We start from the raw sequence: 17626 nt of genomic DNA on the forward strand, positions 1-17626 counted from the left end.
ACATATGCCATGTGGAGCCTCTGGCGAGCCCCAGCTGGGCAGTCACAGTGCAGACCCCTAGGGTTCTGGTGCAAAACTATGGCTTCTGCATGAGAAAACTACTTACCATTTGGAAAGTACTTCCTGCCTTGCTACTGGGAGGAAGAGAGACTGTGTGCCCTTCTGGTCCTCCTGCAGCTTCCCACACACCCTACTTCCCACCTGCTGGGACCTAGCTCAAGATACCTTCTCCTCTTGAAATGCCCTCCTGCTCAAGTGTTCCCCTTTGCTAAGGCCCAGATCAATGGCCTCCTCCTCCATGAGGCCATCTCCAATCCAGCCTGAGAAATTCCTCTGTCCAACATATTTTAAATATCTGAAACCTTCATCTCAACTCTCATCACCAGACAACCAAGACTCACCAAACATCCCCTCTAAGCCTTAGGACCTGATGGATCCCTTGCCTTAAGTCTGGGCCACTCTGCAGCCACAGGGCTATTTCTAAAGTGGAAGTCAAAGCATGTTTCTCTTTTTCTGTTCCCAGCCCCCAGAATAAACTTTCTATTCATTTCATAGCATGAAACAGCTGCCAGCATCCTCCCCTGCTGCAGCCAGCCTCTTCCACTGATCTTCTTACACTTCTCTGCTCCTAACTGGTCCTCTCAGCGCCGCTGGCTCCCCTCAGTCCTGCTACTCCATTAACCAGACAAACTTAATTCATCCTCCAAAGCCTTCCTCCTCGAGGAAGTCACCTGCTCCCTCCTGCGGGCACCACAGGGCCTCGAACACATCTCTGCTCTGGTGTGTACAGCACTGTACCAAAGTGCCCGGTCATGTCCGTCCACCGCAACAGTCTCAAAGTCCCTCAAGTGCAGGGGGAGTGCCTGCTTATCACCGCACCCAGTGCCTCGGGAAGTTCTGGGGCATGTGGATGGATAAGAAACATTTGTTCAATAAAAAATGAATGAAATGAATCTGTCTCAAAATACACACTGAATAAATGTTTATGGAAAGAAGAAAGGAAGGAAGGAAAGAAATCCATCTCTATATCCTAGTGTCTAGGATAAATATATCTCTATATCCCTAGTGCAGGGAGTGAGTGAGTAATGGTCCTTGGTATTGCTAGAACCTAGTACAGTGCCTGGCTGGTATGTAAGTATGTAGTGAATATGGGTCCCTAGTCCCAGGTGGTTTTCAGAATTCAGAGCTTTTCCGTTCGTAGACAGATAATTCAGTACATATGCTGCATATTATGTGATATGTTTAGGGGTGGGGGGACAGGGCAGCACCCCAGCCCCCACATTAATATGCCCACAGAGAAACATATGGTGGGATAAAGTGAATGAACGTATAGCAACAATAAAGACCAATGGCTACGTATCGGTCTAGGTCAATTTTGGCTGCCATGTGAATTACAAGAAACCTTTGGGTTGTCAGCGCGATTTGGATGTTGAGATTGTGGATAAGGGATTGCAGAACTCTGCTTAGTAAAGATCTATTAAATGAATGAATGAGGAAGATCTGTACACCCAGAGCTACCCCTGTGTGTGACCCAAGGAGGTCTGTGAAATGAATGGATCTTGGAGAGTCAGGCTCACTTACCAGGATTGAGTGTATCAACTGCAGGGCGAGGGACTTGTTGGAGCCCCCGAGGATCTCAGGAAACTCCTTCTGTGGAAAGAAGCAGGTGCCCCCTCTGTGAACACAGCAGGTCATCAGAAGGGAAACTGGTCTCCCTGAGGGCCCAGGCACCCGCCTTTCAGAGGGGAGGCTGGCGAGAGCAGGAACCCTTTCAGCCCCCAGGGGTCCACGTGTAAGGAGCAGCCTCAGTGGGTTGGTTGAGCAACGAAGTTTCTTCTCCTCACATTTGATAAGAGGCAGCCATTCCCCGTCATACCTGCAGTCTTGTGGGAGCTGAGTGGCTGCCCTGTGGAAAGGCCATGTTATGGACTGAGTGCGTCCCCTACCAAATTCCTATGTTGAACACCCAGAATGTGACTGTATATGGAGAGAGGGTCTTTAAAGAGGTCTTTAAGCTAAAATGAGGACGGTAGGGTAGGCCCTAATCCAGTCCAATTGATGTCCTTATAAGAAGAGGAAATTTGGACGTGCAGAGACTCCAGGGGTGCGCACGCATAGGAAAGACCTTGTGAGGACACAGCAAGAAGGCGGCCACCCACAAGCCAAGGAGGGCGGCCTCAGAGGAAACCAAACCTGCTAGCACCTAGATCTTGGACTTCTAGCCTCTAGAACATTGAGAAAATAAATTTCTGTCGTTTAAGCCACTAGTCTGTGTTATTTTGTTATGGCAGCCCTAGGAACCTAATACAGGCCACCACTTGGCTTCAACAGCAAGTTAAAAGAGAGGTTGAAAATCTCAAAACTAATGGTTTATTTATCGCTCTCTTTCTAAAGACCTTTGTCATTAGAGTCTCAGAAGCCAGCAGTTGGCAGGGGCAGGCAGCTTAGTGAGGCTGCAGACAGGATGATTAAAAACACAGGGGCTGCTTGGTACAGAGTAAGAGCTACGAGCAATTATTTTTAAAATGACCTTCCCTAGCCAATATCACAGCTTAAAAACATGAGGGGGTAGAAGTAGTATTCACTTGTCAAATGAATTTCTCTGGTATATTTTCTGCTGAAAATCTTGGGGTAACGAGTCATGACAGATATTTAAACATATCTGTCTTCTCCCAGAGTCACTGAAGTAATCCACAAGTACATTTTAACTACAAGAACCCTCTCTGTACGTTCAGGAGCTAGGATTAGTTTTTGGAGATTTCCTATGGTCTCAAACAACCAGCAATGGTCACACAGAATGACAGCACCCATCCAGCCTCTTGTGCATGCAGACCTGGGCACCAAGTTCTGGTCTCCCACTTGAATAATTCCAATATCTATCATTTACTTAGCACTTAGACTATATGCCAGGCTACCTGATGTGTACCTGTGAGGTGGGTAATAACATTAGCCCTATTTCATAGATGAGGGAACAGAGGTTCAGAGAGGTTAGGGAGCTCCCTAAAGGTCACACAGCAGGTAAATAGAGAACTCAGCATTTACAGGCAGAGCCTAAATACACAAAATTTATACACTGCTGTCTCCTCTCTAGCTAAAAGACTTAGGAAAGTCACATTAGCCTCTTTGAGTCTCAGTTTCTTTAGCTGCAAAATGGGGATAATAATGCCTGTTTGCAAGTTGCACAGACAACATGCACTTGGCTTATGGAAGGCACTCAGTCACAGTGGTTATGGTGGCATGGCTATTATCAGTAGCAGCTGCCTTCCTTTTTCTAGCACAGATCCAGAAAGCATTAAAAGACCTAACTTAAGCCACATCCTGTAACTCAGTTGCCTCATTTACAACGAGGGAAAAAGTCCCCAACCCTACTTACCCCGAAACATTGCTCTATGTGTCAAATTAATAATTACCAGAATATGCCTTTAACAGCTCAGTGAACTCAGGGTTCTGATTCTGATTCTAGAGTGTCACCAACTAGCCTTGTAACTCGACAAACTTCTGTATTTCATAACCGCACTTCCCCCAGCTTGCAAGGCAGAGGTTGGTCTGCAGAAATGAGCTTTGATATATTGAGAATTGAGCAACTCTGCTCTTCTGAGGACAGATGAAAAGCTTATTTTGAGTGGGGAGGGTCTTCTCAAACTACAGGGTCAAGAAATCATGGCTCCTACTCAGCATTCAGGCCTCAGCTCAAATGATCCCTCCTCAGAGAAGCCTTTCCCGACCCCTGCTTCCCTCCCTAAAGAAGACTCCTCTTCCCAGTCTATGTCCTTCATAACACTTAGACTCTCTGAAACCATCTTTTCAATATTGCATGTCACCCGTCTCTCCCCTTGAGAATGTAAGCTGGCAAAAAGCAGGAACCATGTGACTTGCTCACTGCCGAATGCTGGTTTTTTATGAGTGCAGGGCACATAGTAAATGCTTGGTTCATACTTGCTGAATGAATGAAACAATTCAATAATTTTGCAACTTGCACTGCCTTAGAGAGCATTCTTGGAAATCAAATACCAGAACCAAGGCTGGACATGAGAGTGTAAAGGACTGAAGTTTTCTAAACTCGTATGAATTTCACCTTTGAGGTAGTAGCAGTGCTTATTTGAAACAATCATTTGTAATGTCTCGAACAGAGTTCAAATGGGTCCAATCTTCTCTTATTTTTTTGTAGAGTTGTTTCTTTAAACCTATACGAGGAGCAGGGTGGACACTTGCTACGGCTACCCCCAATCCGCAGTTCTCTTCCTTCAGAGAGAGGAAAGATGAGAAGTACACCCAAACTGCGTACTTGGGTGATGGGCTCCAGCCCTCATAACGCTGGGTGAAATCTATGGGCGTACCCAGTGTGAAGCAAACAGCTGCCTCACTGCTGAGGGAGCAGAAGGAGGCACAGCAGGAATTCTTACCATGGGCAGCAGGAAGCCACACTCGTGGTTATTGACTCCGATGATAGAAGGAACTGGCTTAAATGATTTTTGAGCCAACAGGTCTAAAGGGTCATGAGGAAAGAAAAAGCCATCAACCACTCGAGTGAAAGACTTGGTTTTCTGAAATAAGGAAGAAGAGAAAAATCGGCACCTGTTTCTCTCCACGAAATCTGCTGTCCCCAAACCCTAGCCTACCTGAGCCAACCCACTATAGCAAAGGGCATTAAGAAGGGAAAAATAAGCCACTCTTGGCCCATCCCAACACATCAGTGCTGCCTGGCCAGCTCTGCCATTCATTTAGGCAAAGGGGCTCAACTTTTCTGGGCCTTAATTTCCTCATCTGCTAAATAGGGATAATAATAGTAATACCCTAAGAAATATAATAGCCCTGCACAACAGTTCTCAGAGCATGGCTTCTGGATCAGCAGCATCAGCATCGCCTGGGAACTTGTTAGAAATGCAAATTCTCATGCCCCATCCCAGACCTGCTGAATACAAAACTCTGGGGGGTGCAGCCCAGCAAACAGCCCTCCAGGGGATTCTGATGCATGCTCAAGTGTGGAACCAGCGGCCAAATGCAATGGGCAGAGTGGTGAGGGGAGGGGATGGCCAGGGTAGTGTGGGTTGGTGTGAGCATCTTCCTGAGGCATCTTCCTCAGCACTGGGCCTTAGGTCTGGATGGATATTTCTTGGGTCTTAGGAAGCAACACCTGGCTCTATTCATGATTTGTTTTTAGGTCTCTGTTCTGGGAGTAGGGGTAGAAGGGAGCACACAAAAGAGCTTTCACACTACACTGGGTCAAGAACTTATCACCCATTTCCTGGACCCTAGTAAAACTCACAGCAGATTCTCAATCCATGCCAAATAACTATCTAACAAATGTTAGAATCGAACAGGTAAGGATCTCACTCTCTCAAGGACTACCAGAGGGTCTCAAGATTGGAAGATTAGACATAAAAGACCATCCAGTCCAATGAATCATCCAGTGATTGAAATTCGTCAGCAGTCATGTAGACCCTGCTTGCATACCTACAGAGGTGAGTATCTCACTGCCTTCTAAAGGAGCTGGTCCTTTTTCAGACAGCTGAGTTTTTAGAAAGTTCTTGGTCATCTCAAGCCAAAATAGCTTCCCAGCTTCCAGCTCTTGATCTGGACTTTATTTTCTAGTGGCCTGTGGAGCAAATGTGGTCTCTCTTTCCAGTGAGATGCCTTCAATGATATAGAGAAACCTTTGTATTTTGTTGGGTCTTATCCAAGCTAAGGAGCACCCTGGCTTGTCAATGTCCTTAAATTACCTATAAGGGTTCTATATGCCACATTGCTTTTTTACAGCCGTTATTATGAATCCCCAACTCCCATCTGTCCAAGTCCCAAATCAAAATAAATAAGAGAGTGGTAGGATTTGTCTACCACTCCATTCAAAGGGCAACACTGTCCCCAAACTCTCCCCTCCCTCTTCACCTGGTTGATGCTCAGCAACTCCTTGGAGGATTTTGCCCGCAGGCACTGTAGCAGGGCCACGGAGTCTGACACGTTGCAAGCACAAATATCTGCAACCATCTGCAACTATTTCCAGAGAAGGAACAGGTCAGCGCACAGGACTGAAAGCCTCCAGGAAAATGAAAGTTGGAAAATGTCCTCAATCCAGTCCCAGGCTGGTGCTTTATATATGAAGTCCGGCCTGCTGCCTCTCCCCACCCCCATGTGCCCATAATGGAATACACACATTGAGGACAGGTTGGCACTGCATCATCCTTACTCTCTTGCCTGACCCTCCTTGTCATCTTTAGCAATCACCAGAGCTGGATCGATCTCAGCTTATCAGCTCTGATCCAGCCCCACCCCAGCCTGGAACATCTGAACATTCCCTGAGCATCCTTTTTCTATCTCTATACCAATTCCATTCATTCTTTGAGGCCCAAGTTCCATCTTTTCCAGGATATTCTTTTAGACCATTGCAGCCCCCATGAGCCCCTTCCTCTTCTAATCCCCTGTTACTCCAAGTGTCCTCACCTCCTCTACCTAGCTCTTTGCTAAACTCCTTCTTGCCCTGTCATTGGACTTCCCACATGTGTAGAACTTGTCCCTTGAGAGTGGTGGTCCTTACTCTTCTGGGAGTCATGGATGCTCTGAGAATCCAATGGAAGCTACAGACCTTCTCTCTGGAAAATGCACAAACATAGAGTCTCCATACAACTGTAGGAATTCTAGGACCACCTCTCAAACTTTCCATGGATTCCAGGTTAAAAATCCTTGCCATAAAAAGATTATAGTCTTCTCAAGTTATTATATGTCTTCTCCACTTATAAACCCATGGGTCTTAAAATAGAGCAGGGAAAACAATGAGCACTCAATATGTGTGTGGCGAATGCACAAACTAAAAAAAGCTTGATATATCATGTTACCAAAATCAATATTCCCTGTGTATTGAGGGTATTTTTTTTACCATATTATAACTTTATGTTCCCACTCTTGGTGTAAGTTGTTATTTTCTACAAGGTGTTTAAGAAAATGCACCACTAAAGTAAATAATACCCAGGAGATGGCTCCACAGTCCAGGGCTTAATTAATATTCAGTGAATGAATCAGCTCATTTGTTAACTCATTCATTCAGCAAACATTTATAATCACCTAATATACACCAGACATTATGCTGGGACATGAAAGATATAGAGACCTTGGTCTCTAGGTCCTCTTATCTGGTACAGCACTAAGACAAGATGATAGATGACAAATATCTAGGGCATATGCCTCACTTCCCCCTCACAATCTCATGCCAGACAGCATTTATCAGTCACAACATTATTTCACACTGAGCTGGAAACAACCTCAGAATCTTCCTTAACATAGTACTCTAGGTGGAGTAGATTTAGTACAGGAGAAAAGCCGTACATAATACAGAGGACTGAATTATATATCACAAGCAAAGAGTAATGGATAAGATGTAAGAACTATTACACATACGCTTATACACACACACACACACACACACACACTCATGCACACCAGCAGTAGTGCATTGTGTACCTGGACCCATTTCCTATTGAACCAGCCCTTCCATGGAGCAACAAGGATCACATTGGGCCAACATCAGATCCTTTGGCATGGTCAGTAAGGATAGCCAAGCACATGGTCTATGGACACCTGACCACATTTCTCTCCTGACCAAGGAGAGGAAGCTGGAGAAGAGTTAACAATATACCTACATCATCATTCCTCTCGTAATCAGGGGCCTTCAGGTAAGGGATGATGGCCACCCCACTCTCCATGATGGCTCTGTGGAATAAGCCTTTGGCCATGGGGGACAGAATCTGGACAGAGAACACAGGAGACCCAGGAAAAGTTATCCAGAGGGATCCCCACCTATCACACACAAAACCCAGCCCTTCGTTAAAGAAAACTTCCCAGGAAGCCTTCTTAAGAGCTCTAAACTTAGAGGGAAAAAAAGTCCTGGTTTGGGGGTTTCAAGGACTAGCTGCGAAGGTTTGGGCAAGTTTTCTAACCTCTCCGAGCCCCAGGTTCCTCATGAACTTGGAGGTCAAGCATTCTGCCATGGGAGTGCGAGCTCCTTCACCCCCCCATCCTTGAAATGAGACTGAGCCCCTAATTCACGATGTATTTGTGAGGCTCCAGGGAGGCAATGTGTTTATAAGTGTTTGTTCAACATGTAAGCAGCAATTAGATGTGAATGACTCATTGTCCTCATTTTTGTCACCTCAAAAATGAGGTGACACCGAGGTTCCTTCAAGTCCCAAAGAGAAGAACTCACAAGGCTGGAAACACTTATAGCTCCTGTTGACTCGCCAAAGATGGTCACGCAGTGTGGGTCCCCACCAAAGAACTCGATGTTCTCCTACCCAGGTCAGGGCAGCCACCTGGTCCATGAAGGCCCAGTTCCCCAGTGCGTGCTTGTCCCCTGTGCTGTGGACAAGAGGCAGGGTGAGAATGCTCCATTGGCCGCTGTCTGCTTCTCACAGCCCAGGGAGTGGGTTGCAGAGGCCTTGGGCTGGTGTCAGGGCATCGCCACCTCAGCTGGAAAGGAGCTGAGAGTCAGAGGCCTGGGGCAGCTGGGAAAACCAGGCTTAATTCTCACCCTCTGCTGGGATTTGGGTTTCTTTGAGAATCTGATGATAGCTCCACACCCCAGAAAAATGCACAGACGATCTTCTATGTGCTATTCAGGGTAGTCATAGGCTCCCCTGAATCCATGGATTCCAGAAAAGTCCTGCTCCTGAGAGTTGGTCTGCACCAGGAAGCAAGACCTCCCTGGGCACAGGGGTTCCAATGAATGACTAAATGAATAATAATGATAATAATAGCAGCTGTTGCAGCATCGTGCACAATGCTGTCCCAAGGGCTTTACAGCTGATGCTCCTATAATCCTCCCACCCTGTGAGGTAGGTGGTTTGGTCTTTCTCCTTTATCCCTCTGGGTCCTCTCTTCACCCTTCTCCACCCTGTTCTCAAAAGACTGATCTTTATGAACTGCGGCCAGTGGGAGACACCAGCGGGGGTTCAGGGTGGGATACTAAGGGACTGGGAAGTTTATTCTGGCACCCCATGCCCCACCACCCTCTGCTGGGAAGTGGTTTGGGCAGTGGCTGCATTTCTCTGCAGCCACAGCTCATGTCACCCCCACGCCCATCAATGATATCTGCAAGCATGTTCTAAGGATACTGATGGATTCATCGTTTCCTTCTCACAGACAGGAAATGGAGGCACAGAGAGGTTAAATCCCTTGCCCAGGAGCTAGAAAGTTGCAGATTTGGGTCCATGCTCCTAACCATGTTCCATTCTGCTGCCCCTGCAGAATAGCCTGTTTCCCAGGATGAGTGGACAATTAATGGGGAAACAAGGGGAAAAACACAGAATCAAAGAAACGCCTAGACCAAAACATTCGTGTGGTACCCACCATGTATGAGAGTAACCCCGGGATCATAGTCTACTCCTCCTCTGTCCTCCAGTCCCCCACACCCCTCCTCCCCTTGGTTCCCTTTCTCTGTCCATGACCCCTGGGCTGGCCCTGACTCTGCCTTCTCTCTCCCCCAGCCTCCGCATCTGGTCAGGAGCCACGTATGCCCTGCCAATTTTACCTCCATTCCATCATAGGCCCCACATTGGTCCCCATTTCTCCATTTCTGTTTATCTTGATTCATAATCTGGTCACTTATGATCTGGGTGACCTTGAGCAAGCCACTTAACTTGCTTTGCCTCAATGTTCTCATGTCTGAATGGGGTTAATATCGGTGCCTGCTTCACATGGTTGTTGTGAAGATTGACGGTGCAGGCACACAGCAAGTGCCATGTATATGTTAGCAATCCCTCCAGCCTGCTTCACCCCATGACCTGCGCCTATGCTGTACAGCAGCCTCCCTACCGGACTCCCCATCTGAAGGCCAGGCGCCCCTAGCCCAGCCTGCACTCTGCTCTGGAGTGACCTTCCTATTATACTGCTCTGTAGGGCACTCCTGGGTCCCTCCTTCTTTTAGAAAAAAATTTTTTTAATTAATTAATTTATTTATTTTTGGCTGCGTTGGGTCTTCATTGCTGCGTGTGGGCTTTCTCCAGTTGTGGTGAGCAGGGGCTACTCTTCACTGTGGTGTGTGGGCTTCTCATTGCGGTGGCTTCTCTTGTTGCAGAGCATGGGCTCTAGGCATATAGGCTTCAGTAGTTGTGGCACGTGGGCTCAGCAGCTGTGGCACACGGGCTTAGTTGCTCCACGGCATGTGGGATCTTCCCGGACCAGGGCTGGAACCCATCTCCCCTGCACTGGCAGGCGGCTTCTTAACCACTGTGCCACCAGGGAAGTCGCTTGTCCCTCCTTCTTTATCCAATAAAAACCAGTTGCCGTGCACAGCCTAATATTCAAGGTCTTTCCCAGTCAGGCCTGTCCCTACCTTTTCACATCCATCTCCGGTTATATCCTCACCTACCTGTCTACTAGAACTCAGACATTATAAGCAGTTTTTGGAAAACTTTCTGTCGAAGCCATCTTAGGCAGAATCCCAATGTACAGACCTGCTAAAAGTGTAATCAGGGCACCCCTCTCAGGCCTTCTTGCCTCCACCGCAACCCCATAGCCACCTCCCCGTGCTATGTGCTCAAAGCCCAGTTTGCAAGTATTGCTCTAGGCCCAGGTGCTGCTACATTTCTTTCCAACTTCCCAGCCGTTGCTCAGACAGCTCCTTTTGCCAAGTGTGCTTTCTCCCAACCCCTCCTCCCCAAACCCAACCTCATCTTTAAGGTGAAATTCAAATTCCACCTCTCTCAGGAAGCCTCGCTGGTTTCTGGCAGCTCCCTCTGTTTCTACAGCTCTGTCGCCTCTCACCCTCAGAGCATTACTCATGTCCTGCCTGGTAGGGTATTTGTGTCCCTGTGTTATCTCCCCCATGACACTGAGAGCCTCTCGAGGGTAGGATTCACGCTGGACTCCTTGCCACCTTCCCCGCAGTTTCTGACCGTGGCCTCTCACTACTCCTTTGGCTCACACTGCATCCTGGCCAGGGCTTAGGTTCTGCCATGTTCTAAGTAGGATAATGAAAGTGGCCAAGAGCCCCAGCTCTATTCTGTGACCTCTTCACAGAGTTGCTTCACCTCTCTGTGCCTCTATTTTTCAACTGTAAAATGGGAATAACAACAGTATGTTTCTCATAGAATTATTCTGAGAGTGAGCTATAATGGATGCATAGCAAGTGCACAGCACCATGCCTGGCTCATGGTGAGCACCTGAAACATGTTCGATGTTACTGGGGGAAGGGAAGCCATGCAATGGAGTGATTACTCTCAGGTGAGCGCCTGAGGAGCCTTGATGTGGGCCCTATGGCAGAGACTATGAACTGCTCACACACCCTGTTTCCTCACCTTCCAGGGCACACATCCCCCTTGCAGCTGGGTGTGGCTATTATGACTGAGTTCTACCAGTTGTATGTGAACACAGTGATAATTGCCACCTCCAGGCTGACCCAGAAAGACCATCCTCTTCATGCTCTTTCTCCATCTGCTGTCCAAGTACAGCAGATCCAAGAGGATCTGGGGCCCTTGAGGAGGGCAGAGCCACAAGATGGAAGGAGGCTGGGTCCCTGATTGACCACATAGAAGAACATCTGTCAGTCAGAAACATTTGATTGGATTTTAGTTGAGTAAGAAGGAGATTTTTATTGTTTTAAGCCACTAAGACTTGGGGGTTTACATGTTATAGCCGCTAAAATTACCTAACTAATTTGGGCCAAATTTGTTCAATGTCACTAAAGGCTCATTTCTCTTTAGGTTTCTGGGCACTGAACCTCCTGTGGCTGCTGTCCTGCTGCCCCTTGGGGATCAGGGGTGTCAATCACTTGGGGAGACTCACTTGAAGAAGCCGAATATTCCTAGCTGGAACTGGATAGCCACAATAAGCACGTCCTTGTAGGAAGCCAGGGCAGACCCGTCGAAGATGGATGCTGAGCCAGTCTCCAAGGCACCCCCAGGGAGCCACACCATGACCTAAGGAGGGGAGAGGAACTCTCCAGTCAGCCCACCAGGCACCCATATCCCCTCCCCATGCATGTTGGGACATTCTTTCTTTAGGGAAATATGAATGTCTCACTTTCCTTTCCAAGCAGCATCAGAGGTTTTTGTCTTTTGAAGAAGGCCCAGGATTAAGCATGTGGCTTCTGGCATATGAGTGCCTGGGTTTGATTCCCAGCTCTGCCACTGACTAGCTGTGTGTCTTTGAGCAGCTTCCTTAACCTCTCTGAGGTTTGTTTTTCTCATCTGTAAGATGTGAAGAATGAAAGTATCTCATTTATGAGGTTATCATTAGGTTTAAATAAAATTCTTCATCCAAAGTCCATAGAACAATGTTGGTATATTTCAAGTGCTCAGAAAATGTTAATTAAATGTCTTTGAACTTGTTCACCCACAGGAGGATGGAAATCACTGTAAGCCATATATGAGAGGAAAAGCTGCTTTTCTAAGACGTTTCCCTACTTACAGAAAAAAGAGAAGAGAGGAGGGAAAAACGGGAAGAGAAGTATGGAAGCTTTACTATACTGATTAGAAAAACTGGGACCAGGAAACATCAAACATTCAAATGGTATTATCACAATTTATATAATTAATAATAAATCCCTCCTCTTCTCTTTTTTAAGGTCATATTAGTGACTACAACTCTTGGGGCAGGAAAAGAGAAGAAAGCCACGGAGGAAAAAGGAGAGCTAGACAAAGCATTGGCTTTGACACCCGGATCTGCCACTTACTGTGTGTATAACATGGACCAAGTCACTTATGCCCTCCTGTGGCTCAGCTTCTTCATCTGTAGAATAGGTCCAATAATCCTCACCCACTGGGTTATTGTGGGTGTTAGATGAGATAATGAACTGTGCCTGGCACATTGTCAGCCCTCAATAGGTGTTGCTGTTACGATACAATAGAGCGAATCTCCATTGCAGTGGCAAGGGGAGAGAGGGTAATAGAGGCTGTGGTTCAAAATTAGATGGTAGAATTACCTTCTCCACTCACTTGTACAGCCATCTTTCACATTCTTTTTTTTTTTTTTTTTTTTTTTTTTTTTGCGGTACGCGGGGCTCTCAGTGCCGCGGCCCCTCCCGCTGCAGAGCCCAGGCTCCGGACGCGCAGGCTCAGCGGCCATGGCTCACGGGCCCAGCCGCTCTGTGGCATGTGGGATCTTCCCGGACCGGGGCACGAACCCGTATCCCCTGCATCGGCAGGTGGACTCTCAACCACTGCGCCACCAGGGAAGCCCCCATCTTTCACATTCTTAAGTGAAACATTTCACATTATTACCTGACTGTCTTCATTGAAAACAGAAAATTTGAAAAAGGCATTTCTCCTCTTTAAAACAGGATTTCCCAAGCTGAAAAATCAGAGTCCTCTGAAGCAGAGTCTTTTCTAAATGTTTACAGACCATTAAATACCCAACAGAGGGGAAAAACAAAACAAAATAAAAATCAAAGAGCAAGTCACTGCCAATAAGGAAGCAATCAGAAAAGGAGATAAAGTAAATCTGTCATTAGAATGATTTTTTAAGGAAGTTATTGACATGTCAAGTGATTGCATTTCCCTTTTACCCAGTGGGGGCCTAGATCTGATTCCAGACATCCTGCCACTCCGCCTGGGTCCCAGGCCCAGAACCTGCCAACTGGAGCCCCCAACAAGGCAGGCCTCCTTACGGGGAGTTTGGAGCAGGTGTCCGTATGGGCCGGTGCACAGATGTTAAGGTACAGGCAGTCTTCTGACACGCTGAGTTTGGGATAATGCAGCTTGAGAATGTGTTGATCTGAGAACAGCCACTCTGAGTTCTGGAGGCACCTTGAAAAAGGGAAGGAGAAACCCCCAGAGTTGCTGTCAGCAAACTTCCTTGGGAGGGACCAGTTCTTGTGACAGCAGGGAGGCCTAATGGTCTCCTGTGCCTGAGCAGTAGAGGCATACAGCACTCTTGGTACAAAGTCTAATAATACCCCAACCCCTATGGTGGCCCAAACAAACAAGCTATAATTCTCTGTGATCTGGTTCCTGGGTAAGAAAGCACATCATACAGAATAATTATACCATTAACCGCCAGCACCCACCCATGCCTACCCCCATCACAATAATCCAGACACACACATAAAGACTCAAGGTGGTTCAACAATTCCCCAAGCTGTAAAAGGTAGGACACTGGGTTGCGTATCAAGGGTTTTACTCTGGCAGCTCCCCCTTCTTCCCCTACAGGAACAAAAGGACATTTCCAGGCCTTCTACCAGGAACCAACTGAGGTAGGCAAGCAGGGAGATTCCTGCAATCAGACCTTCGCTTAAGCTGGTACTTCTGCCTAGACTGCTCTCTCCCCAGATCTTCTTGCTCATGTTCTTCCCTTTCTTTCAGATTCTGTCAAAATGCTACCTCCTCCAAGAAGCCTTCTGAAATTTCTCCAGTTAGACCCTATATTTCAATTGTTGGTTCTCAGTGGATATCAGTTGAATGAATGAATGAATGAATGAATGAACAGATGAGATTCAGCTTATTGTCTTTGGTCTCTGGACCACATGGGGTCTTCTGTGGCTTAGTGAGTTTTCTGGCACCAGGTTACTCCTTCTGCCTGGGACCCCAATGCCAAGAACCAACATGGCCCAACCTGAGGGCTTCACAGAATCTGAGAGTCAAAAGATTCTTGGCGATTTCCAAGTCTCACCTCCCATCCAATGCATGAGACACCTCCAAAATTTACCTGTGAACTTCTTGCCCATTTAAGCTTGAAAATTTGCAGTGTCTGAGAGCTCCTGCCCTCCCAGCTCCCCTGGGGCACAGAGACACTCTCATGTATCCATTCCACTCTAAAGCCCTTACCTAGTCTGACTGTGGAAACTAAGCCTGGGGAGAGGTCACATGAAAACGCTTCAACAACCCCTTCTAACCAAAAGACTCAGTAAGCCCATCACAGTGGTTCACAAACCTGACTGGTCCTCAGACTTCCTAGAGAGTTTCTTTACAATCCAGTTATCCACGCCCAGCTTTGGGGATTCAGATTTAGGAAGTTTGGAAGGGAGCCCAGGGAATCTGCTTGTTCTAAACCAGACGGGGAGCCATGCCATCACAGAAGCCTCACCTACATCTGACCCTCCACATCCTCCCACTGGGCTGCATAATCTTTATCATGTGCTCTGCCCCTACGCCCAGGTCACAGGCCACCCATAGGACCGAGCCAGCTCTTACAATTTAGGGTAGGATGTAGCGTTTTGGAAATCATTCCAGAGCAATGCAGGCTCTGGTTTTGCAAATCGCAGGAGTCCTACAGGGGGTGCAGCATAAGGGATCTCAAGGAACACGTTCACAGGCATGTCGTTTCCCAGCACAGTAGCTTGCTTCCCCCAGACCCATCCCAGCCTGGTGTTCCTCACTGGTGCATCTGCAGCTGGCCCTAGGGAAACACACATGGAGGAATCAAGAGCTGGCAGGGAAGAGGCTGGGAATAAGCCAGACTCAGAGCTCCCCACAGTGGGATGCTCTTTCTCAACCCAGAGGCTGTGCAAGTATTTGGATTCCTTCTCAATGAACCCATGTCTACTGCTCCTTCAACATTCCCTTAGAACTCATCTGCATCAGAGTACCCACTTAATTTCTCCTAGGAGCACAGCACCAAGCCACACCATCTTCCAAAATTTAATTCAGGAACCCATCTCCCTTCTGCTGCACACAAACTTTCCCTTACTATGGAACTGATACACACCAGCCTTTATAGATCCTAGGACCCTACAAAAATCTTCTGGCTCAAAGTTTCCCACATTTCAGTCATTTTTATACCCATCAGCACAATTGCTGGCATGTCTGTGTATCACCCGTGTGACTACTACTGGCTTTTATCTTTTCTTAAAATTAAATTGAAATAAATTTTTAAAAGTTTAGAGGAACTCTAAACAATAACATCTATGGAATTGTGGTTTTGATGACTTAGGTATATGCTTTTGAGTACACATGAAAATACATATGCAACAACGAACATAAAAAATTCTCTTGCAGATGCCACCTGAAATCAGCTCATCCACATCCAGGGGTATGAGGATAATTCTTAGGGAGAAGGACAATGCAAGCTTCTCAGTTTCTACATCAAATATGGAGCCTTGAGAAGTTAGCTGCTCAACTATTTACTTAGCAGGACCCAGATTTCTTGGCATTATCTATTCTAATGTCATTTCAATAGTGACAGTCCTCCCTGGGATTACAGAAGCACAGGCTCCATCCCACGCCCCCCTCCATTGCCTAGGACAGAGGGCTCTCCAAGCTCCCAAAGGTGCGAACAACCCAAGGACAAGACAGGGTCTTCTGTGCTCTACCCACACCTGAGAAGACCCTGGCTTAGGGCTCTCAGTAATACCAGGACATTGGTCAGGTGCCCTGAGGTTACTACACAGCCCTCCATGGGCCCCTAGAGACTCCTGAGAAGTAAATTCATTTCCACCAGGGAAAATCCTCCAAGGTAGGGAAATTTCCTATCCCATCTCCTGAGGAGCCATCCTCTCCCACTGGGTGTCTCACTCTCGGTGGCAGCTGCAAGGACCCAAACAGCCCAGATCAGGGTCTGTCCTGGGTGCACCCACTCCCCACTCATCTGGTTGGCCCGCCTGAAATCCCTGGACATCCGCGGCCACAGCTGGCCTCAGGGATCTTCGGTCGGGGACAAGAAAGGGCTTCCAGTTAGGAGACAAGTGTTGAGCAGGCAGACACAGGACACAGGCTCAGTGAACAATAATAGCATCAGACTAAGATTTTTGGAGGAATTGGCCAAGCAAGACTTTCCTGTTCTGATTTACATAAGAAGCTGATGATTAACTCTTGAGCGGGGGAAAGATAATTTGATAGGCTTTGGGCTCACAGGATGGTAGAAGCAGAAAGTACATTTGGGTTCAGGTAAGCCAGAGGCATCAACTCAGATATCTATAAAGGCCAGGAAGGCAGCAAACAAGCTGTGAATGAAGCTGGCCAGGAGAGACAACAGGGAATTGTGGGGACTGTGGAAAACTAGACAGCACATGCTCTGTTTAAAGGGGCAATGACTTCTCAACTCCAGTAAACATTTGCCTTGTGACAATGTAGGTGGGCCAAACCAGAAGTCTATGATATCTCTCAATTCTTAAATGTGATCTCAATTAACAAAAAATCACCATGTGAGCCCAACACAGCATTTCTACTGGCTTGAGTTGTGTCGTGGATGAAGACTCTGCAATTCTGATCTAGACCCAGGCCCCCCACAGTAAATATAAGGAGACAAGCCTAGGGAGTGAAGTTATTAATATAAGCAGTTCTGTTGGGGCCTGTCCTCAGCATTCCAGGATCTCATTGCAGTACTGGTGGGTCATGGAAGAGCCACCTCAGGACCCAGGAGCATCACCATCCTGCCCCTTGAAGGCTCCATGCATCACTTAGGGTTAAGGGTCCAGGATAGAGCTTCCCAAATATTTGGGGCTGGGCAGGTGGAGTCAGAATTATCAGGGGCACTTGTTGAAGAGTGCGCTCTTTGGCCCCACCCCCTGGAGATGTGGGGAAGGAATTTAACAACAGCAACAGTGGGTTTGGGAAGCATCAATCTAATGCATGGGAGGTTTCCCAGAATAGTCACCTCCTAAAAGAGGCAGGGGAGTGACAAACAGGGCACAGAACTCTGCACAAGCAGGGAAGGCCTTCCTCAAGGTCAGAGCAAGGGGCTGCCTCATGCACTTTGCTCAAGT

The 17626-nt window shown here is 47.3% G+C and overlaps 1 protein-coding gene across 1 annotated transcript in view; it reads right to left on the minus strand.

Annotated features, from left to right (window-relative positions):
* Positions 1-16539, minus strand: part of CES5A (carboxylesterase 5A) — a gene marked incomplete at both ends in the record, with an annotated part of 28324 nt that extends 11785 nt beyond the window's left edge. The window contains 10 exon segments of the mRNA XM_079723982.1: positions 1582-1650; positions 4404-4544; positions 5887-5991; positions 7632-7736; positions 8195-8279; positions 8281-8346; positions 11773-11906; positions 13595-13733; positions 15117-15321; positions 16437-16539. Coding sequence (XP_079580108.1) covers positions 1582-1650; positions 4404-4544; positions 5887-5991; positions 7632-7736; positions 8195-8279; positions 8281-8346; positions 11773-11906; positions 13595-13733; positions 15117-15321; positions 16437-16539 — 1152 coding nt within the window.
* Positions 16540-17626: the final 1087 nt, after the last annotated feature.

This window comes from Hyperoodon ampullatus (assembly GCF_949752795.1).
Source record: "Hyperoodon ampullatus genome assembly, chromosome: 18".
Lineage (NCBI taxonomy): Eukaryota > Metazoa > Chordata > Mammalia > Artiodactyla > Ziphiidae > Hyperoodon > Hyperoodon ampullatus.